We start from the raw sequence: 23,843 nt of genomic DNA, 5'->3' as shown, positions 1-23,843 counted from the left end.
ACTGTGTGGGAGTGTACAGCAGTGTCACAGTGGATGGGAGCTTTAGGAAACAAACTGGTTTTGAGGGCAAAACTGTCTTCGAATTTGTATACAGTGCTGATCAGATGAACCAGACTGAAAAGGGATTGTCTTTTGCATTCCTAACAAGACAGCTTTTGTATTGTTTTGTTTTTCATTTAGAATTAAACAACTAACTATGTGTCTGTCACTATGACTGCTGTGTGTGCAGTGTACGCCCAGCCCATCATCACTAAGGCCAGGGCTGTTCTGTTGAAGAGTCACTTCCTGCCTACACTGGAGAAGCTGAAGAAGAAGACAGTGAAGGTGGTGACGGAGGAGGAGCTACTGAAGGCTGACAGTAAGGGAGATACCCAGGAGGCTGAGCTGCTCATCCTGGATGAGTTTGCTGTGCTCTGCAGAGACCTCTACGCCTTCTACCCAATGCTCATCCGCTATGTAGACAACAACAGGTGAGCCCGCTGAACCCTGGGTAATGGAGTAGTTTACAGTGGCATGATGTGGGTGTGTTTTACTTTTACCATAGGACCTATTGTAATGAAGGAATGTACTAGTTTGGTAGCAAGGCTTTGGAGCAGAGGATATTATATTGATATAGTCTTTGGGTTCATCTCTCCTCTCCTCTTTGTCCTGCAGGTCGAGGTGGCTGAAAGAACCAGACGCTGACTCCAATGAACTCTTCAGAATGGTGGCTGAGATCTTCATCCTCTGGTGCAAATCACATGTACGATTTCTCCTTGAAAACAATGGACAAACTAACAGTTACAATGGAGAGGACGCTCAGAATGAGAAGTAAACAAAGCAGAAATGTCTTCTTCATACATTGTTATTACTCTTTCCTCAGAACTTCAAAAGGGAAGAGCAGAACTTTGTGGTTCAGAATGAAATCAACAACCTGTCATTCCTGACTGGTGATAGCAAGATCAAGATGTCAAAGGTAGCATTTATTATTATGTGCCTGCTTACTGAGAGGGTCAAAACAGTTCTGCATCTTCCCCTTATTTTCAGTGGTGGAGAGCTCTACTCTACACTCTCGAAGCAGTCTGCAGCCCGTGTGGTCATGTATGTTCACATCCTAACCCTGCTAACCTCAGTTCAACCTCCCACTACTCTCTGTCAGCACGCTCTCCAGCTGAGCCTTGTTACTGGGCTTCATTCTGCAGAGGCAGCCCTTTCTCTCTCACTGCTCCAGTACTGCAGCAACCCTAACACTCATATCCCCCGTGGCCAACCAGCGGCCATGTCACCACCTCAGGGACAGGGAATAGATTTGTTGATTGTTTCTTTTTTATTTATTTTTATCCTGTCTGCGTTTACACTCCATTCACTGGCATAGGCAGCAGCCATTGGCGTGCCCAGCCTCGCTGTAAACACATTACATCAGCCAATCATTAACACCTATCGGCCCTCCATCATCAGACCCGCCTAACATCATAACTAGTGTTTCTCATTCCCTTATGGGCCAACCACGTCCCATCTCTGTTATTGAAAGTCAACATGCCCATGACAAATAACATGATCACATGTTATTGGTGTTTCTGGGTTATGGATACCCTGGTGTGTGTGGCTCATGCCTTCTACTGGCTGTCTCTATTAGTCACTCAGCTCCTGCACTGGTGTGTGTGTGTGTGTGTGTGTGTGTGTGTGTGTGTGTGTGTGTGTGTGTGTGTGTGTGTGTGTGTGTGTGTGTGTGTGTGTGTGTGTGTGTGTGTGTGTGTGTGTGTGTGTGTGTGTGTGTGTGTGTGTGTGTGTGTGCGCACCCATACATACAGTTAATTGTGTTTCTGTCTCTCTTGCTCAGTGGAATATGAGTGTCTCCTTTGTGCCAGCTTCTTCCATTAGCCTTTTTCAGTACAATCGTTCTTGAATAATACCTCACTGTATGGGTAGAGGCAAACTGTGGGCTATCGCTGCTTTCAGGCTATAGCTCAATTTGAAATGCTTCATTGGCACAGCCTCTGCAGATTTTGCTGGTGATGAAAAAATGCATTGGTTCTCTCTGCTACCCACAGGCTTAATTCAGCGTGTGGTGTGCTGTGTGCTCTCCCACTGTTAAATAAGCTCCAGTGAAATACAGCACAGTCAGGTCAAGGTAGCAATTTGAAAATAAAGGTAGACATAGAGAAAAGACTAGACTGTGTCCCAAATTACTGCCTATTCCCTTTAGTGCACTACTATACATAGGTTGGTGTCTTTTTTCAGTGAGTGCCAGGTGAAGTTATTAACATTTCATTCCGTCCTGGTATCAGTCAGGGGGTCAGGACCAGGAGAGGAAGCATAAGAGGAAACGAGGAGAGTTCTACTCCATCCAGACCTCCCTGATCGTGGCTGCCCTGAAGAAGATGCTGCCCATTGGACTCAACATGTGCACCCCCGGGGACCAGGAGCTCATCTCCCTGGCCAAGACACGCTATATCCTGGTGAGACGTCCTGCCTAGCCCACACTGGTCTGGGGTCAGGTGTTACCGACTACACAATACTCAGCAGAGACCAGTATTAAATGTTTTTCGGTCATCAAAGATGGTCAACAACTGGGTACGATTAATGAATGGTATATCTACTTGTTTCCTCATATTACTCAACAGAAAGACACAGATGATGAAGTGAAGGAGCATTTGCGGCAGAATCTGCACCTTCAAGAGAAGGTGAGCTAGAGAAAATGATGAATTACTGTCATTCATTAAACTAGAACAGCACCTCTGTATCAAACAGCAGTGATGTTTTCTAAGCCCTACACTGCGCTAACCCACCCCCAGTCAGAGGACCCTGCAGTACGGTGGCAGCTGAACCTGTATAAGGATGTGATGGTGAAGAACGAGGGGCCGCCAGACCCTGAGAGAACAGTGTTCCGGGTCCAGAGCATCTCAGCTGCGGTCTTTCATCTGGAGCAGGTCAGTGGCTGGCTGCATCCTTACTGCCTACAGTACATCCAGTTTTCTACGTCTTATATCTCCGTCTTATATCTGTGCCGCATATCTCCATATACTGGCTGTGCCCCATATCTCCATATACTGGCTGTGCCCCATATCTCCATATACTGGCTGTGCCGCATATCTCCATACATTGGCTGTACCCCATATCTCCATATACTGGCTGTGCCCCATATCTCCATATACTTGCTGTGCCCCATATCTCCATATACTGGCTGTGCCCCATATCTCCATATACTGGCTGTGCCCCATATCTCCATATACTGGCTATGCCCCATATCTCCATATACTGGCTGTGCCCCATATCTCCATATACTGGCTGTGCCCCATATCTCCATATACTGGCTGTGCCCCATATCTCCATATACTGGCTGTGCCCCATATCTCCATATACTGGCTGTGCCGCATATCTCCATATACTGGCTGTGCCGCATGTCTCCATATACTGGCTGTGCCCCATATCTCCATATACTGACTGTGCCCCATATCTCCATATACTGGCTGTGCCCCATATCTCCATATACTGGCTGTGCCCCATATCTCCATATACTGGCTGTGCCGCATGTCTCCATATACTGGCTGTGCCCCATATCTCCATATACTGACTGTGCCCCATATCTCCATATACTGACTGTGCCCCATATCTCCATATACTGGCTGTGCCCCATATCTCCATATACTGGCTGTGCCGCATATCTCCATATACTGGCTGTGCCGCATGTCTCCATATACTGGCTGTGCCCCATATCTCCATATACTGACTGTGCCCCATATCTCCATATACTGGCGGTGCCCCATATCTCCATATACTGGCTGTGCCCCATATCTCCATATACTGGCTGTGCCGCATGTCTCCATATACTGGCTGTGCCCCATATCTCCATATACTGGCTGTGCCCCATATCTCCATATACTGGCTGTGCCGCATGTCTCCATATACTGACTGTGCCGCATGTCTCCATATACTGGCTGTGCCCCATATCTTCATATATTGGCTGTGCCCCATATCTCCATATACTGGCCTATATCCTATATCCTGGATCCTTTATGTCCTGCTTCTCTTATCATTGATCTATACTCAGCATGATATACTCATACTTCTGCTCCAAACCATACTCCTTATATCATTTGATATATATATAACACAGTACATATTTTGTCTTCATTTATTCAATGTAGGTTGAGCAGCCGTTGAGGTCTAAGAAGTGTGTGTGGCAGAAGCTGCTGTCCAAGCAGAGAAAGCGTGCGGTGGTGGCCTGCTTCCGCATGGCTCCTCTCTACAACCTGCCCAGGTACCACACACCCGTCTCCATTTTCTATAGTCACATTCCTTTACAAATAAATTCATTAGCTGACTGAATGTAGTGTAATGGCGCCTAACCATTGTTTGTAACTTATTTTGTACATAATGTTGCTGCTACCGTCTCTTATGACCGAAAAGAGATTCTGGACATTAGAACAGAGATTACTCACTTCGAACTGGACAAATACTTTTTCTTTAACGAGTCCGACGCGAAGGATATACTGCTTTGTCGAGACTGGAGGTCAGGGTGCCTTGTGAGAATTCAGAGGTGTATTCTGTACTATTGGCCAACCTGCAATCATTGGAAAATAAACTGGACGATCTACAATGAACCTTTTCACATGTGAGTTCCAAATATCTCTAACCGTCACCCCTGCGTGAGTTTTTTCAAGCAGACCACCATAGTCCCTGTGCCCAGGAAAGTGAAGGTAACCTGCCGAAATAATTACCGCCCCGTAGCACTCAAGTCTGTAGCCATGAAGGGCTTTGAAAGGCTGGTTTTGGCTCACATCAACACCATCATCCCGGAAACCCTAGACCCACTTCAATTCGCATACTGCCCCAACAGATTCACAGATGACGCAATCTCGATCGCACTCCACACTGACCTTTCCCACCTAGAGAAAAGGAACACCTATGTGAGAATGCAGTTCATTGACTACAGCTCAGTGTTCAACACAATAGAGCCCACAAACCTCATCACTAAGCTAAGGACCCTGGGACTAAACACCTCCCTCTGCAACTGGATCCTGGACTTCCTGACAGGCCACCCCCAGGTGGTAAGGATAGGCAACAACACATGTGCCACGCTGATCCTCAACACTGGGGCCCCTCAGGGGTGCGTGCTTAGTCCCCTCCTGTACTCCCTGTTCACTCACTACTGCGTGGCCAAACACGACTCCAACACCATCATTAAGTTTGCTGACGACACAACAGTGGTAGGCCTGATCACAAACAACGACGAGGCAGTCTATAAGGAGAAGGTCGGAGACCTGGCAGTGTGGTGCCAGGACAACAACCTCTCCCTCAATGTGAACAAGACAAAGGAGCTGATCGTGGACTACAGGAAAAGGTGGCCAACCAGGCCCCCATTAACATCGACGGGGAGCTGTAGTGGAGTGGGTTGAGAGTTTCGAGTTCCTTGGTGACACATCACCAACAAACTATCATGGTTCCAAACACACCAAGACAGTCGTGGAGAGGGCACGACAATACCTTTTCCCCCGCAGGAGACTGAAAATATTTGGCATGGGTCCTCAGATCCTCAAAAGCTTCTACAGCTGCACCAACGAGAGCATCCTGACCGATTGCATCACCGCCTGGTATGGCAACTGCTTGGCATCTGACCGTAAGGCAGTACAGACGGTTGTGCGTACGCCCCAGTACATCATTGGGGTCAAGCTTCCTGCCATCCAGGACCTATGTACTAGGCGGTGTCAGAGGAAAGCCCAAAGAATTGTCAAAGACTCCAGCCACCCTAGTCATAGACTGTTTCCTCTGCTACTGCACGGCAAGTGGTACCGGAGCGCCAAGTCTCCGACCAAAACGGCTCCTTAACAGCTTCTACCCCCAAGCCATAAGACTGCCAAATAATTAATCAAATGGCCACCAGGACTTCTTACAATGCCCTATCCCCCACCTACATGTACAACTTTCCTCTACTATACTGGTACCCCCTGTATATAGCCTCGATATTGTTATTTTATTGTTAATTCTTTATTTTATTTTATTTTTTGCTTTAGTTTATTTTGTAATATTTTCTTAACTCTTTTTCTTGAAATGCATTGTTTAAGGGCTTGTAACTAAGCATTTCACAGTAATGTCTACACCTGTTGTATTTGGCGAATGTGACAAATATTAGAACCAAATAACCCAGCTGCTGATGTCGGTACTGGCAGACAGCAGGCTGTGTACAGTTTAGCATTGTCTCTTATTTCCAAGCTAACCCTACACTCTCTCTTTCTCTCTGCCTCACAAGTCTCACCCCTCTTTCCTAGGCTCCAGACCCTGTATTTAATGTGAAGCTCCCCTCCCCCAACCTGTACGACAAATGACTCGCCTCGGCCAGTTATCAAGGAATAGAAAAGGACACGAGCAATTTCATGCCCTGCTGCACTGTAACTCAATCACAGAGACCCAGGAGGAGAGACAGCAGGGAGAAAAACAATTAGGAGCCCAACCTGGGGTCGGCCATCTTTAATGTGTGCTTTGTTGCCGCTCCTCGACACCAGATGACACATTTCACCTAGTTATTGGTGTTCTTTTAGGAATATGACATTGCCTCACATAGTTGAGTAATGAGTAAGCATTAGCCTTCTCAGTCAGAGTAATGTTTTTGAAAGAATGACATTCTATGTTGAGGACATTTGATGAAATGTCTGTGTACTTTTCTCCTCCACCTGTTAGCTTAAATTTCCACCACCTCTAAAACTATTACATACCCTTGTTTCAGTGACTTACCACACTTCTTACTGTGTCTCTACTACTCTGTCTCTACTACAGACATACTTTCTTAACGTTATAACTCTGTTGTCACAGAGAACATTCTCTGTTCCTGCGCAGCATCAAAAGCAAACTTGTATTGTATTCAAGGTTTAAAAAGGCTTCTGAAGTTCTGAAGGCTTGAAAGAATGCATGAGAACACAGACTATGACAGTCTGCTCTCCATGCAAACGGTAATGTAATGTTCAGACAACGTTTGTGACCTCCACTTCCTTCCTCCTGTAACTCTCATACAGTGATCCAACTGGCATTCTGACTGGTCGGCCTGGGAGCTACACTCATCACAAAAATATTCACTCATTCACTCTGACCCAAAAGTATTTTTCTCCTAAATTCTAGGTTTCTGTACTGATGTCTCTGTAATTTATACCATATTTTATTTAGCTTTAATCATCATAGTACACTATAGATGTTGCTAAAAATAAATATGTTCCGTGATAATTGTTCACTGGTGTATACATGACAGGGTTATGAATTTGAGGGTACAGTTCAGTCTGTGTTTCTCCACAGTGACCAGTTGGATGTTCCAGTGCCATACTAAAAAGTATGAACCATTCTTAAAGTAATACCCCGCTCCTCTCCTCTCCCCCTGGCCCACCCTGCTAACCCTCCTCATCTCCCTCTGCACCCCCAGGCATCGCTCTATTAACCTCTTCCTCCTGGGCTATCAGAGAATATGGATAGAGACAGAGACGTACTCTTTTGAAGAGAAGCTAGTGCAGGACCTGGCAGTAAGTACTGTACCTGTCCTCACAGTGCCCAGCCTTCTCTGTGTTATTTGTGGTACTAGCCTGTCCTGTCCATCCTCACCTGGCCGTGCCACAACCGAAGCTCTTCGCCAGCACAATGCCTGCCAAGCACTTCGGGTGTTCCGCCAGTCATCCATGTTTTGCCCCTGGCTCCATATTGATCTGTTCCTTGCTAACGAAATGCCTTCCCAGGCACGCATGACATCGGTCTGGATGTCAGTGTCATGCTGCCAGCTGTACTGTACTGTTATCCGGTTCTAGAGCTGTCCCCCATCCCACGGGGGTAAGAGAGCATCCAACCACGATGCTACGGCTTACTGGTTAAATTTATGGAAGGTGTGGCGTCTTTCGTACATTTTCTGTCGCAGCATGGACACATTATCGTGCCATATTCATGTCATTTAAGGAATTTGTTGTAATAAAATAATTAAGGAAAACTGTCCCTGCAAGGGTTGCTTTCTTTACAACTTTGATTCTAGATTTCTCAGAAATTCTTCAAAAACACCATTCTGTCCTGTGTAAGTATTAGAATTGGCTACATATATCAAAACAGCAATTAATACAATGGTTATAAACACTCTATAACACTTTATAAGATATTGTGGAAAGTGGTTACATCTTAAAAGAGATGACCATGTGGAATAGTATCCCATCGACCACTTCTTTTTGCACCATTCTTTCCTGGTGCTCTCTCTTCTTCTCTGTCTGTGACTGTCATAGCGATACAGTGGTAGACTAGTATAGAGTATTATAGAGTATGGATCAGGCTCATGGAGAGTCATGCTTAACCTCCATCTTCCTCTCTTTATCTCTACTGAGCACACACCTTTGACACCGCTGACCTTGACACCGCTGACCTTGACACTGCTGTACCATCTAAATGTGCTGTGCGTATGTCCCTGTGTGTGTGCCTGCATGGTCTGCTGATGTAGGAGTGGCGTGCCATACCCGTAATGCTATCCTGTTGAGATACACTCAGTCTGTGTTTTTCCATGGGCCATGCTTCAGTGAGACAGAGTTTGACTGCACATTATGCATCTTTCATTTCAATGTGTTTCTGTTGATCAAGTACACCCTGTTGTCTCTGAAGTAAGTGATGCTCAGTAAGATAAGACTACTTATGACATTGCAGTGGTTACTGCATATGGATAATAACCATCCATATTTTTGTTTAGATACCTTGGCCTTCTAGCAATTGTTATTTTTTAAGTGTGTTGCAGTGTAATTTGAACAACTTTAACTTCCATTATTAAAATATCACTAATTCAAAATAGAGCACACTGATTTAGAAGTTCAATCTATAAGATTTGTATCAGCTCAGTGTACAGCAGGCACATTTAGTCACTCTCAGAGGGTCAAGGGCACTGCTACTGTATATATGACAGGTGATTGGGTGTCAGGCTGTACTCTGATGTACTCTGTGTGACTGGGTGTTTGTGCAGAAGACCCAACTGAAGGTGGAGGAGGAGGAAGAGGAGGAGGCAGAGATGCAGCCAGACCCTCTTCATCAACTCATCCTGCATTTCAGTCACAATGCGCTCACTGAGCGGAGGTAAACACACACAGACACCTGTGCACCTGGCATCATACTGCTAGCTCCATCTGTGCTGTGTAATATTGCTGGTGTATCCCTTGGTTAATAAACTGGCACATTAAACTAAATCACTGCAGCATTTCTCCCAACGCAAGGAGAAGCACTCAGGCACAAGTAATTGTGTCACATTTGTTCTTAGTCATGCACCTGAGATACTTGTTTATTATGGAGTTATGCAAGGTTTATTCACATACGTTTATCCTGCTTTTTCATTCAGTTCTTTAGAAGAGGATCCTTTGTATATTGCATATGCAGACATGATGGCAAAGGTACAAAGCCTATATGGATTGTTTGCTGATTTGTTATTGGATTCATATCTTTAGTGTCATGTAGAGGTCAACATAGACCTGGCTAACAAAGCTCTCGCTTGTTTTCTTTAGAGTTGTGCAGAAGATGAAGAAGAGGAAGATGAAGGAAAAGAGAAAACGTTTGAGGTGTTTTGGATCTCCCATCAGGGTTTTAGATTTGACTAGTCTCAAATGGTTTTGTAAGGAGCTGTTTGTTTACATGGGGTTTGTTTGTTTACCTGATAGGAAAAAGAGATGGAGAAACAGAAGACTCTGTACCAGCAGGCCAGACTGCATGACAGAGGAGCTGCTGAGATGGTGTTACAGATGATCAGTGCCAGCAAAGGTACAAGGTGTTCTGAGATAGATGGGAATGGTTGAGGGTAGCTGAAGGATGGGACTAAAAACATACAAAGATAACTATTGTAAAATATACTGCGTTTGTAAAATGTATGTTGTATGTGTCATGTTCGTTGTAACGATGAGACCAAGGTGCAGCGTGATTAGAATACATTCTTCTTTTATTAACAAAAAACACGAAGAACACCTAAACAAACTAACCAAAAACAACAAAACGAACGTGAAGCTATAAACAACTTGTGCTGACATGCAACTACACATAGACAATAACCCACAAAATACACAAGGAATATGGCTACCTAAATATGGTCCCCAATCAGAGACAATGATAAACAGCTGCCTCTGATTGAGAACCATAGACATAAAAACACATATCACCCTCGTCACACCCTGACCTAACCAAAATAATAAAGAAAACAAAGAATACTAAAGGTCAGGGTGTGACTGTACCCCCCCCCCCCAAAGGTGCAGACTCCCGACCGCAAACCTAAACATATATGGGAGGGTCTGGGTGGGCATCTAACCTTGGTGGCGGCTTAGGTTCTGGACGCCGCCCACCTTCTTTACACTGAGGGCTGGGGACCCTCGATGGGGACCGTCGCTGAAGACCCCGGGCTGGGGACCGTCGCAGAAGACCCCGGGCTGGAGACCGTCGCCGGAGGTTCCGGTCTGTGCCCCGTCGCCGGAGGTTCCGGTCTGTGAACTGTCACCGGAGGTTCCGGTCTGTGAACTGTCGCCGGAGGTTCCGGACTGGGTACTGTCGTCGGACGCTCTGGACTGGGTACTGTAGCCGGACGCTCTGGACTGGGTACTGTAGCCGGACGCTCTGGACTGGGTACTGTCGCCAGACGCTCTGGACTGGGTACTGTCGTCGGACGCTCTGGACTGGGTACTGTCGTCGGACGCTCTGGACTGGGTACTGTGCCAGCACTGGTGGTACCGGGCTGGGGACACGCACCTCAGGGCGAGTGCGGGGAGGAGGAACAGGGCGTACTGGACTGCTGAGGTGCTATAAACAACTAGTGCTGACATGCAACTACACATAGATAATAACCCACGAAATACCCAAGGAATATGGCTACCTAAATATGGTCCCCAATCAGAGACAACGATAAACAGCTGCCACTGATTGAGAACCAATCTAGGCAACCATGGACATAAAAAAAACTAGACTATACATAAAAAAAACTAGACTAGACATAAAAACACCTAGACTAGAAATAATCCCATAAACATACAAAAACCCTAGACAGGACAAAAACACATATCACCCTTGTCACACCAGCCACACACTAAACAAAATAATAAAGAAAACAAAGAATACTAAGGTCAGGGCGTGACAGTGTGTATATGCTGGAAGTAGAAGCCTAAGTGTTGTTTTCCATTAGTTTACTTCAATTAGGGGAGGGATGGTAGGGTTAGGGTGAAAATAATAAATAATCATTACAAATGAATATATGGGGGACTGGAAATGATGCAGACACTTACATTGATGGAAGGTGCAATCTATCTGCAATATTAAAGCTGATCTACCACCTAAAAATATATCTATATATATATATAAATAAAGTACAGGGGAACACTCTTACAAAGACAAACACACACACACACACAAATAATGTGATTACTGATTGTCCTCTTCAGGTTCACTTGGGCCCATGGTGACCTTTACCTTGAAGCTGGGCATCTCCATACTCAACGGGGGCAACATACTGGTTCAGCAGGTATATTAGAATATTTATGGAATCCATATACATTTTTTCAGTATGTACAGTGCAGCTCGAATTTTATTGTGTATTTCCTTTTTGTAGAAAATGCTTGACTATCTGAAGGAAAAAAGAGATGCTGGCTTTTTCAAGAGTTTATCAGGACTCATGCAGTCTTGCAGGTAAAATGATCTCACAATACACGAACAAATCTTTGACGGTTTGACATTCAAGCAAAGCAAAACCGTACGTGTTGAAAATGATGTTGGGTCTTTTTCTTTGAACTTCCTTAGTGTCCTGGATTTGAATGCATTCGAAAGGCAAAACAAAGCAGAAGGTCTTGGGATGGTGACTGAGGAAGGATCAAGTAAGTGAGGAGAGATAAACAAGGGGAAACAGTATACTACCTCAGACAAACATGTGCACTGTAACCTCTCTCTCTCCTGTCAACACTACCTCAGACAGACATGTGCACTATAACCTCTCTCTCTCCTGTCAACACTACCTCAGACAGACATATGCACTGTAACCTCTCTCTTGTCAACACTACCTCAGACAAACATGTGCACTGTAACCTCTCTCTCCTGTCAACACTACCTCAGACAGACATATGCACTGTAACCTCTCTCTTGTCAACACTACCTCAGACAGACATATGCACTGTAACCTCTCTCTTGTCAACACTACCTCAGACAAACATGTGCACTGTAACCTCTCTCTCCTGTCAACACTACCTCAGACAGACATATGCACTGTAACCTCTCTCTCTCCTGTCAACACTACCTCAGACAGACATATGCACTGTAACCTCTCTCTCTCCTGTCAACACTACCTCAGACAGACATGTGCACTATAACGTCTCTCTCTCCTGTCAACACTACCTCAGACAGACATATGCACTGTAACCTCTCTCTCTCCTGTCAACACTACCTCAGACAAACATGTGCACTGTAACCTCTCTCTCTCCTGTCAACACTACCTCAGACAGACATGTGCACTATAACCTCTCTCTCTCCTGTCAACACTACCTCAGACAGACATATGCACTGTAACCTCTCTCTCTCCTGTCAACACTACCTCAGACAGACATATGCACTGTAACCTCTCTCTTGTCAACACTACCTCAGACAGCCATATGCACTGTAACCTCTCTCTCTCCTGTCAACACTACCTCAGACAGACATATGCATTGTAACCTCCCTCCTGTCAACACTACCTCAGACAGCCATATGCACTGTAAGCTCTCTCTCCTGTCAACACTACCTCAGACAGACATATGCACTGTAACCTCTCTCTCTCCTGTCAACACTACCTCAGACAGACATATGCATTGTAACCTCCCTCCTGTCAACACTACCTCAGACAGCCATATGCACTGTAAGCTCTCTCTCCTGTCAACACTACCTCAGACAGACATATGCACTGTAACCTCTCTCTCTCCTGTCAACACTACCTCAGACAGACATATGCACTGTAACCTCTCTCTTGTCAACACTACCTCAGACAGCCATATGCACTGTAACCTCTCTCTCTCCTGTCAACACTACCTCAGACAGACATATGCACTGTAACCTCTCTCTCCTGTCAACACTACCTCAGACAGCCATATGCACTGTAACCTCTCTCTCTCCTGTCAACACTACCTCAGACAGACATATGCACTGTAACCTCTCTCTCCTGTCAACACTACCTCAGACAGCCATATGCACTGTAACCTCTCTCTCTCCTGTCAACACTACCTCAGACAGACATATGCACTGTAACCTCTCTCTCCTGTCAACACTACCTCAGACAGACATATGCACTGTAACCTCTCTCTCTCCTGTCAACACTACCTCAGACAGACATATGCACTGTAACCTCTCTCTCCTGTCAACACTACCTCAGACAGCCATATGCACTGTAACCTCTCTCTCCTGTCAACACTACCTCAGACAGCCATATGCACTGTAACCTCTCTCTCCTGCAAACACTACCTCAGACAGCCATATGCACTGTAACCTCTCTCTCTCCTGTCAACACTACCTCAGACAGACATATGCACTGTAAACTCTCTCTCCAGTCAACACTACCTCAGACAGACATATGCACTGTAACCTCTCTCCTGTCGACACTACCACAGACAGCCATATGCACTGTAACCTCTCTCTCCTGTCAACACTACCTCAGACAGACATGTGCACTATAACCTCTCTCTCTCCTGTCAACACTACCTCAGACAGACATATGCACTGTAACCTCTCTCTTGTCAACACTACCTCAGACAAACATGTGCACTGTAATCTCTCTCTCCTGTCAACACTACCTCAGACAGACATGTGCACTATAACCTCTCTCTCTCCTGTCAACACTACCTCAGACAGACATATGCACTGTAACCTCTCTCTCTCCTGTCAACACTACCTCAGACAGACATATGCACTGTAACCTCTCTCTCCTGTCAACACTACCTCAGACAGACATATGCACTGTAACCTCTCTCTCTCCTGTCAACACTACCTCAGACAGACATGTGCACTATAACGTCTCTCTCTCCTGTCAACACTACCTCAGACAGACATATGCACTGTAACCTCTCTCTCTCCTGTCAACACTACCTCAGACAAACATGTGCACTGTAACCTCTCTCTCTCCTGTCAACACTACCTCAGACAGACATGTGCACTATAACCTCTCTCTCTCCTGTCAACACTACCTCAGACAGACATATGCACTGTAACCTCTCTCTCTCCTGTCAACACTACCTCAGACAGACATATGCACTGTAACCTCTCTCTTGTCAACACTACCTCAGACAGCCATATGCACTGTAACCTCTCTCTCTCCTGTCAACACTACCTCAGACAGACATATGCATTGTAACCTCCCTCCTGTCAACACTACCTCAGACAGCCATATGCACTGTAAGCTCTCTCTCCTGTCAACACTACCTCAGACAGACATATGCACTGTAACCTCTCTCTCTCCTGTCAACACTACCTCAGACAGACATATGCACTGTAACCTCTCTCTTGTCAACACTACCTCAGACAGCCATATGCACTGTAACCTCTCTCTCTCCTGTCAACACTACCTCAGACAGACATATGCACTGTAACCTCTCTCTCCTGTCAACACTACCTCAGACAGCCATATGCACTGTAACCTCTCTCTCTCCTGTCAACACTACCTCAGACAGACATATGCACTGTAACCTCTCTCTCCTGTCAACACTACCTCAGACAGACATATGCACTGTAACCTCTCTCTCTCCTGTCAACACTACCTCAGACAGACATATGCACTGTAACCTCTCTCTCTCCTGTCAACACTACCTCAGACAAACATGTGCACTGTAACCTCTCTCTCTCCTGTCAACACTACCTCAGACAGACATGTGCACTATAACCTCTCTCTCTCCTGTCAACACTACCTCAGACAGACATATGCACTGTAACCTCTCTCTCTCCTGTCAACACTACCTCAGACAGACATATGCACTGTAACCTCTCTCTTGTCAACACTACCTCAGACAGCCATATGCACTGTAACCTCTCTCTCTCCTGTCAACACTACCTCAGACAGACATATGCATTGTAACCTCCCTCCTGTCAACACTACCTCAGACAGCCATATGCACTGTAAGCTCTCTCTCCTGTCAACACTACCTCAGACAGACATATGCACTGTAACCTCTCTCTCTCCTGTCAACACTACCTCAGACAGACATATGCACTGTAACCTCTCTCTTGTCAACACTACCTCAGACAGCCATATGCACTGTAACCTCTCTCTCTCCTGTCAACACTACCTCAGACAGACATATGCACTGTAACCTCTCTCTCCTGTCAACACTACCTCAGACAGCCATATGCACTGTAACCTCTCTCTCTCCTGTCAACACTACCTCAGACAGACATATGCACTGTAACCTCTCTCTCCTGTCAACACTACCTCAGACAGACATATGCACTGTAACCTCTCTCTCTCCTGTCAACACTACCTCAGACAGACATATGCACTGTAACCTCTCTCTCCTGTCAACACTACCTCAGACAGCCATATGCACTGTAACCTCTCTCTCCTGTCAACACTACCTCAGACAGCCATATGCACTGTAACCTCTCTCTCCTGCAAACACTACCTCAGACAGCCATATGCACTGTAACCTCTCTCTCTCCTGTCAACACTACCTCAGACAGACATATGCACTGTAAACTCTCTCTCCAGTCAACACTACCTCAGACAGACATATGCACTGTAACCTCTCTCCTGTCGACACTACCACAGACAGCCATATGCACTGTAACCTCTCTCTCCTGTCAACACTACCTCAGACAGACATGTGCACTATAACCTCTCTCTCTCCTGTCAACACTACCTCAGACAGACATATGCACTGTAACCTCTCTCTTGTCAACACTACCTCAGACAGACATATGCACTGTAACCTCTCTCTCTCCTGTCAACACTACCTCAGACAGACATGTGCACTATAACGTCTCTCTCTCCTGTCAACACTACCTCAGACAGACATATGCACTGTAACCTCTCTCTCTCCTGTCAACACTACCTCAGACAAACATGTGCACTGTAACCTCTCTCTCTCCTGTCAACACTACCTCAGACAGACATGTGCACTATAACCTCTCTCTCTCCTGTCAACACTACCTCAGACAGACATATGCACTGTAACCTCTCTCTCTCCTGTCAACACTACCTCAGACAGACATATGCACTGTAACCTCTCTCTTGTCAACACTACCTCAGACAGCCATATGCACTGTAACCTCTCTCTCTCCTGTCAACACTACCTCAGACAGACATATGCATTGTAACCTCCCTCCTGTCAACACTACCTCAGACAGCCATATGCACTGTAAGCTCTCTCTCCTGTCAACACTACCTCAGACAGACATATGCACTGTAACCTCTCTCTCTCCTGTCAACACTACCTCAGACAGACATATGCACTGTAACCTCTCTCTTGTCAACACTACCTCAGACAGCCATATGCACTGTAACCTCTCTCTCTCCTGTCAACACTACCTCAGACAGACATATGCACTGTAACCTCTCTCTCCTGTCAACACTACCTCAGACAGCCATATGCACTGTAACCTCTCTCTCTCCTGTCAACACTACCTCAGACAGACATATGCACTGTAACCTCTCTCTCCTGTCAACACTACCTCAGACAGACATATGCACTGTAACCTCTCTCTCTCCTGTCAACACTACCTCAGACAGACATATGCACTGTAACCTCTCTCTCCTGTCAACACTACCTCAGACAGCCATATGCACTGTGACCTCTCTCTCCTGTCAACACTACCTCAGACAGCCATATGCACTGTAACCTCTCTCTCCTGCAAACACTACCTCAGACAGCCATATGCACTGTAACCTCTCTCTCTCCTGTCAACACTACCTCAGACAGACATATGCACTGTAAACTCTCTCTCCAGTCAACACTACCTCAGACAGACATATGCACTGTAACCTCTCTCCTGTCGACACTACCACAGACAGCCATATGCACTGTAACCTCTCTCTCCTGTCAACACTACCTCAGACAGACATATGCACTGTAACCTCTCTCTCCTGTCAACACTACCTCAGACAACCATATGCACTGTAACCTCCCTCTCTCCTGTCAACACTACCTCAGACAGACATATGCACTGTAACCTCTCTCTCATGTCAATACTACCTCAGACAGACATATGCACTGTAACCTCTCTCTCATGTCAACACTACCTCAGACAGACATATGCACTGTAACCTCTCTCCTGCAAACACTACCTCAGACAGACATATGCACTGTAACCTCTCTCTCTCCCGTCAACACTTCCTCAGACAGCCATATGCACTGTAACCTCTCTCTCACCTGTCAACACTACCTCAGACAGACATATGCACTGTAACCTCTCTCTCCTGTCAACACTACCTCAGACAGCCATATGCACTGTAACCTCTCTCTCCTGTAAACACTACCTCAGACAGCCATATGCACTGTAACCTCTCTCTCTCCTGTCAACACTACCTCAGACAGCCATATGCACGGTAACCTCTCTCTCTCTCCTGTCAACACTACCTCAGACAGACATATGCACTGTAACCTCTCTCTCCTGCAAACACTACCTCAGACAGACATATGCACTGTAACCTCTCTCTCATGTCAACACTACCTCAGACAGACGTATGCACTGTAACCTCTCTCCCTCCTGTCAACACAACCTCAGACAGACATATGCACTGTAACCTCTCTCTCCTGTCAACACTACCTCAGACAGACATATGCACTGTAACCTCTCTCTCCTGTCAACACTACCTCAGACAGCCATATGCACTGTAACCTCTCTCTCTCCTGTCAACACTACCTCAGACAGACATATGCACTGTAACATCTCTCTCTCTCCTGTCAACACTACCTCAGACAGACATATGCACTGTAACCTCTCTCTCCTGTCAACACTACCTCAGACAGACATATGCACTGTAACCTCTCTCTCATGTCAACACTACCTCAGACAGACATATGCACTGTAACCTCTCTCTCCTGTCAACACTACCTCAGACAGCCATATGCACTGTAACCTCTCTCTCTCCTGTCAACACACAGAAAGAAATGTTTAGTGTTATAGGAAAGTAATTGTAGATTTGTTTGATTATAAGATGACAATTTATTTTCTTACTTTTGAGAGTCAAGTCCACTTGGTGCTCTTGGAAAAAATGCTGACCCATGATGCTCCATACACATTTCTTAAGTGTCTAAAACCCTACACAAGTATAACATATAAATGTTAAGTAGGTAATGTTGATTTCCATGTTACTCCATGTTGATTTCATCTGACCCCGCCCCCTTCCTCCCACCCAGCCACAGGGTCACAAGTCACCTGTCTTCTGATCTCCAACCAATCAATGCTCACAGACGAAACCAGTCTAAAATTACATTATTCCACTAATGTGATTATTTGTGGTTTGCTCTTACTGCTTGTGCTACAGCCAGTGGTCAATGTGTTCCTATTAACACCTTGTTGTCCATTCTGAATCTGCCCGTAGAGAACGTAATTCATTAATAAAGATTTACTGTACCCTACTCCATAGTGACAAAGGTAATGTTATGTCAGAACTGCATGTGGAGGCTAGTCATTCCTACAACCTTATGCACAAGCAATAACAGCAATCCATAAGGATACACCCCTTGCCATTATGATTGGTCAGCCAATGTCCAACCCACCAGCTAATGATTGGCCCATGTCTTTTTGTTGTGTTTGAAGGCCTGTGATAGGGCTATTACAGCCACATGATACAGAATTAGCGTGCCACATTCGCTCTTTTGTTTGTGATGGAAAAGCTCATCTCCATGTCACATATGTCACTGGACGAGTTTGTTTTGCATGGCCCGGTTCCCCGGGTAGGCAGAGATTGCACATTTTACACCATTCCATTGGTCCTTAAGTGAAATCTCCACCACCCGGGGCACCGGGCCATGCAAAATGAACTGGCTCGTTGTGTCTGTGTTCATTTGGCAGGTAAACCTGTGCTACTGTATGTTCCTCAGTCACGTGATGTCCGAGTACTGTCTGTCAACAAGATAAAAAACACCAACTCCAAAACAACAGATGTAACAATGTAACACAATGTAAATTACCCACCGTAGAAGCTGTTGGATCTAATGGAGCGCATACAGTAAATGGCTATGTTTTCATACATACTCCAGCTCGTTCCCATCTCATGTAACCAGGCATATGTGATGGTGACTGCAGTCCTGTAGTGATTCTCACTCCCCGTCTAACACCCGTCCTGGCAAACTGCATCAGAACCTGTAGACCTACCTGCCCGAGATTCTTAACCGCATGTCTACTGTATGTCCAACGCCTAAAATGATGTAGATATCTCTCTTCTTCTTCCTTACTTCTTATTGAAACTCAATGTCTTCTCCTTTGCTTATGTCTGCTTTTTTTGTTTGTTTGTTTCTTCTTATCATTTTTTAACTCATCGGTCGCAGTCAACGTGAGTGAGCGGGGTAAATACACGGTTTAGATTCTACTCATTTCGCCATCCTGATTGCTCTTCGTCCAGTTCCCACCTCTTCCCCCTCCCCTCAGTCTGGAATGTGATAATAACCTACTGCTCTGATCTGAGGAACACATGCATGCTCAATAAGACATTGGTCTGATTGTTCAAGCCATAGCTTTAGACCCAACTGACTCTTACCTCTCTCTCCTATACAAAGTTACTGCTTGTCTGCTTGTTGTGTGTGGAAACTTTTATTTATTTTTATATTGATATTACTAACCAATATTAATTGATAAAGTAAATTAGTAATAAGAATAAAATGTCCAAAGCTTTGCTTGTATCTGAAGGACCGAGCAACAAAGCTCGGTTTTATTCCTATTATCCCTCACCTCTGTCCAGTATGTATATCAAGTCAAAGTGATATGAATGTCTCATAGAGAGCATAAGACTTTCATGACAAAGTATCCTAGTCTAGGAGCTAGAGGACTATACAGCAGCTTTGTAGGGAAGTGAAAGTTATGCTGGCCATGGTGTAAGCTTGTGTTAGATCAAGCTGGGGGGGTCATCTGGTTTCTAGCCCCCTCCTAACCAGAGGGGACAGTCGTCAATCTCATCTCCTGTTTCCAGGTTCCAAGGTACTGCAGAACGATGAGTTCACTAAGGATCTGTTTAGGTTTCTGCAATTGCTCTGCGAGGGACACAACAACGGTATGTCCAACACTTTACACAGAACACCGTACGTCAATAATACGCCTTAGTTTACATACTGTAGCCTACTTGTGACAATGTTCAATATATATCATTACCGTACTCTGCTGAAAGGGATCCTCTTTTTTCCATTTGACCCCCTTTCCCTTTCTTCAGACTTCCAAAACTTCCTGCGGACTCAGACAGGGAACACGACCACAGTAAATATCATCATCAGCACTGTGGACTACCTGCTCCGTCTGCAGGTAAAATACTATCCCCGCCCTCACTCCCTATATGCTTTATGTGCAGCGTCTGTTTATATTGTCCTGTGTTACATGTTGATTTATCCAATATTAGGAATCCATCAGTGATTTTTACTGGTACTACTCTGGGAAAGACATCATGGATGAGGCTGGCCAGCGGAACTTCTCCAAAGCCCTGGCTGTGGCTAAGCAGATCTTCAACTCTCTCACTGAGTACATACAGGTAACACAAGCCTCTTGGGTTGGAAGAAACTAACCTTTACGGACAGGAATGCATTGTATGGTTAATCATGGTTATCGTCCTGACTATAGTGATATCTTCTCTGTGTGTCCCCAGGGCCCGTGTATTGGGAACCAGCAGAGTCTGGCCCACAGCAGGCTATGGGATGCAGTGGTGGGCTTCCTGCATGTGTTTGCCAATATGCAGATGAAGCTCTCACAGGTAATACAACTAAGGACCATTTTCGAATCAACTCACTCCTTGTCAACCAGTGGCTCAATATTAGATCTATCAATTCAGATATGAAACTGAATAGCATCTGGTTAGTGTGATACAACATCAAACTGTATGTGGATGGAGAGTTCACATCCTGACTTTCTTACCAATCAGCTGTTGCCACAAGAGGTCCCTCTTAGTTCAGGGATGTTCTCTGCAGCATGCCTTGGTGACAGGCTTTTCTCCCTGCCTTAATTTGAAATGTTGTGAAGGCTATGTGATCCATCACTCCCACAGCAAGACACCTTGGATGTGCTTTGTAGCCAATAACCCAGGTGGGATCAGAATGAAACCTCTCGGACCGTTAGACCGCCTTGGCTTATCTCAGGGTTATCCGGAGGGGCAGGGCTGTTTGCAAGTGACCAGATTGACAGGGCTGCCGGGTGCGTTTTGATTAAGCTAATCAAAGTCCCTCCTCAGATTTATTGCATGCTGGGGAGACCCTCCCAGCCATCTGCTCTGGCCCAGCAGAATGACATTAGGCCATGTGCTGATGGATGGCTGGGGCCTAGCGAATCCTACAGTAGCGGGTCCCAGTGCTTGCAGAGGGCCTTGATCTATCCAAATGGCGCTCTGGGATATTAGCAATGGACTGGCCCCTGACAGAGCGGCACTAACCTTGATTGGGTGCAGAATGTGTCTCAAAGTTGCTTTTGTTACCTGTCCCCCCAGGACTCAAGTCAGATTGACTTATTGAAGGAGCTGCTGGACCTGCAGAAGGACATGATTGTGATGATGCTCTCCCTTCTGGAAGGTTCTATTACACCTTTTTATCTCAGTTGTGACTCATCATGGAACACAATGTGGCTATCAGATGACACTGGTAGAACAGAGTTAGCTACTAACCATTTGATCCTTTATCCCTAAAACTGTAAACACATTTATTTGCTTGAACTGATTTTGCATGGTATCAAACATCTAGACGATCTACCTTGACAATAAAATAAGCAGATTGTGTTATGGTTACTGTGTACTTTGTATTGTATGTCCTAAACTTTAGTAACCCTCGCTACCCTCCTACAGGTAATGTTGTCAACGGAACTATTGGCAAACAGATGGTGGACACCCTGGTGGAGTCCTCCAGCAATGTAGAGATGATCCTCAAGTTCTTCGACATGTTCCTCAAACTCAAAGACCTGACCTCCTCGGACAACTTCAAGGAGTACGACCCGGACAGCAAGGGAGTGATCTCCAAGAAGGAGTTCCAGAAGTCCATGGAGAACCAGAAGCAGTACTCCCAGTCAGAGATTGAGTTCCTGCTCTCCTGCGTTGAGGCTGACGAAAACGACATGTTCAACTACGAGGAGTTTGTTGAACGTTTTCATGAACCGGCCAAGGACATTGGTTTTAACGTGGCGGTCCTGCTCACCAACCTATCAGAACACATGCCTCACGACGCCCGTCTAGCCACCTTCCTGGACCTGGCTGAGAGCGTAATCAACTACTTCGAGCCCTACCTGGGCCGCATCGAGATCATGGGCGGGGCCAAGCGCATCGAGAGGGTCTACTTTGAGATCAGTGAGTCCAGTCGTACGCAGTGGGAGAAACCCCAGGTCAAAGAGTCCAAGAGACAGTTCATCTTTGACGTGGTCAACGAGGGCGGGGAAAGCGAGAAGATGGAGCTGTTTGTCAACTTCTGTGAGGACACCATCTTTGAGATGCAACTGGCCTCCCAGATCTCTGAGCCTGACTCAGTGGAGCGTCTCGAGGAGGATGAGGAAGACAGCCAGAGTGTGGAGGAGGAAGAGGAGGAGGAAGAGGAGGAGAGCATGATGGAGTCTCACTCAGCCTTCACAAACTCCTGTGTCTCCATGAGGAAGAACCTGTCCAGCTTCCGCCAGCTGCTCACCTTCAAGAGCATGCGGCGGCAGTACAGGAATTTCAGGAAGATGAGTGTGAGGGAGATGGTTCGAGGGTTATTCTCCTTCTTCTGGAAGATAATCACGGGCCTCTTCCGCTTCCTCTACAACCTGGTGTGGGGCTTCTTCCACATCTTGTGGTCCTCCATGTTTGGTGGGGGCCTGGTGGAAGGGGCAAAGAACATGAAGGTTACAGACATCCTGGGGAACATGCCTGACCCCACACAGTTTGGTATCCATGGCGATGTGCTGGAGGCAGAGAAGATGGAGGCGAGCGAGGCATCGTCGGTTGCAGAGATGGTCCAGATGGCCCAAGTGGACAAGGCAGAGGCCGACCTGATGGCTGAGCTGCTCAACATTCAAACCAAGAGCCAGGGGGGCAAGCACGCAGCCGAGCCAGGTCTGGGGGACATGGGTGAAGTGGTGGGGGTCGACGCCCCCTCTTTAGCCACTGCCGTCAAACAGAAGAAGGCCAAGGTCTGTACCTGGATCTCCTCAGAAATCACACATGTTCAGTCTTAGAAAAAGAGTAATGGTTATCTGTGTAAGGTCAGGCCTCTGTAATGTATATGTCACATAATGATTAGGTGCAAGAATTAGCTGTACCCTCTTAGAAAAAAGGGCTATTTAGAACCTTAAAGGGTTCTTTGGGCTGTCCCCATAGGATAACCTTTTGAATAACACTTTTTGGTTCCAGGTAGAACCCTTTTGGTTGCAGGTAGAACCTTTTTAGGTTCCATTTCTACATGGAACCAAAAAGGGTTCTACCTGGAACCAAAAAGGGTTTTCCTATGGGGACAGCAGAATAATGTTTTTGGAACCCTTTTTTGTAAGAGTGTAGTTTAACCACATTCCATGTGTTTCTTGAAGGAGGCTTCTACTATGGAGCCTGCCAATGGAGATCACAAAGCCAAGCCAGAGAAGGCAGAGTAAGTGACCTCATAAAGTCCTTGATGTGATGTGATTGCACCTGATTTGTTTCCCAGTGTGGACACAATATTCCCTACCAGGCTCAGCCCTATCATAATTTGTTTTGCTCCTGGTGGAAACTGAACTGATTTGTTGAGGGTGCTTGTCTGTCT

The 23,843-nt window shown here is 45.9% G+C and overlaps 1 protein-coding gene across 1 annotated transcript in view; it reads left to right on the top strand.

Annotated features, from left to right (window-relative positions):
* LOC139375249 (ryanodine receptor 3-like) overlaps positions 1–23,843 on the top strand; it is a 158,999-nt gene that overhangs the window by 128,839 nt on the left and 6,317 nt on the right. The window contains exons 67-89 of the mRNA XM_071116859.1: positions 230–470; positions 655–742; positions 863–955; positions 2,268–2,438; positions 2,604–2,663; positions 2,775–2,909; positions 4,128–4,240; positions 7,388–7,484; positions 8,945–9,054; positions 9,314–9,365; positions 9,477–9,530; positions 9,630–9,729; positions 11,388–11,467; positions 11,555–11,631; positions 11,743–11,816; positions 19,443–19,460; positions 20,081–20,161; positions 20,318–20,406; positions 20,501–20,629; positions 20,744–20,848; positions 21,575–21,656; positions 21,926–23,238; positions 23,632–23,690. Of these exons, the coding sequence (XP_070972960.1) occupies positions 230–470; positions 655–742; positions 863–955; positions 2,268–2,438; positions 2,604–2,663; positions 2,775–2,909; positions 4,128–4,240; positions 7,388–7,484; positions 8,945–9,054; positions 9,314–9,365; positions 9,477–9,530; positions 9,630–9,729; positions 11,388–11,467; positions 11,555–11,631; positions 11,743–11,816; positions 19,443–19,460; positions 20,081–20,161; positions 20,318–20,406; positions 20,501–20,629; positions 20,744–20,848; positions 21,575–21,656; positions 21,926–23,238; positions 23,632–23,690 (3,421 nt within the window). The remainder of the gene's footprint in view (positions 1–229; positions 471–654; positions 743–862; positions 956–2,267; positions 2,439–2,603; positions 2,664–2,774; positions 2,910–4,127; positions 4,241–7,387; positions 7,485–8,944; positions 9,055–9,313; positions 9,366–9,476; positions 9,531–9,629; positions 9,730–11,387; positions 11,468–11,554; positions 11,632–11,742; positions 11,817–19,442; positions 19,461–20,080; positions 20,162–20,317; positions 20,407–20,500; positions 20,630–20,743; positions 20,849–21,574; positions 21,657–21,925; positions 23,239–23,631; positions 23,691–23,843) is intronic.

The sequence above is a fragment of the Oncorhynchus clarkii genome, chromosome 19 (genome assembly GCF_045791955.1).
Source record: "Oncorhynchus clarkii lewisi isolate Uvic-CL-2024 chromosome 19, UVic_Ocla_1.0, whole genome shotgun sequence".
In the NCBI taxonomy this organism is placed as follows: domain Eukaryota; kingdom Metazoa; phylum Chordata; class Actinopteri; order Salmoniformes; family Salmonidae; genus Oncorhynchus; species Oncorhynchus clarkii.
This window is presented reverse-complemented; position numbering and strand designations above follow the sequence as displayed.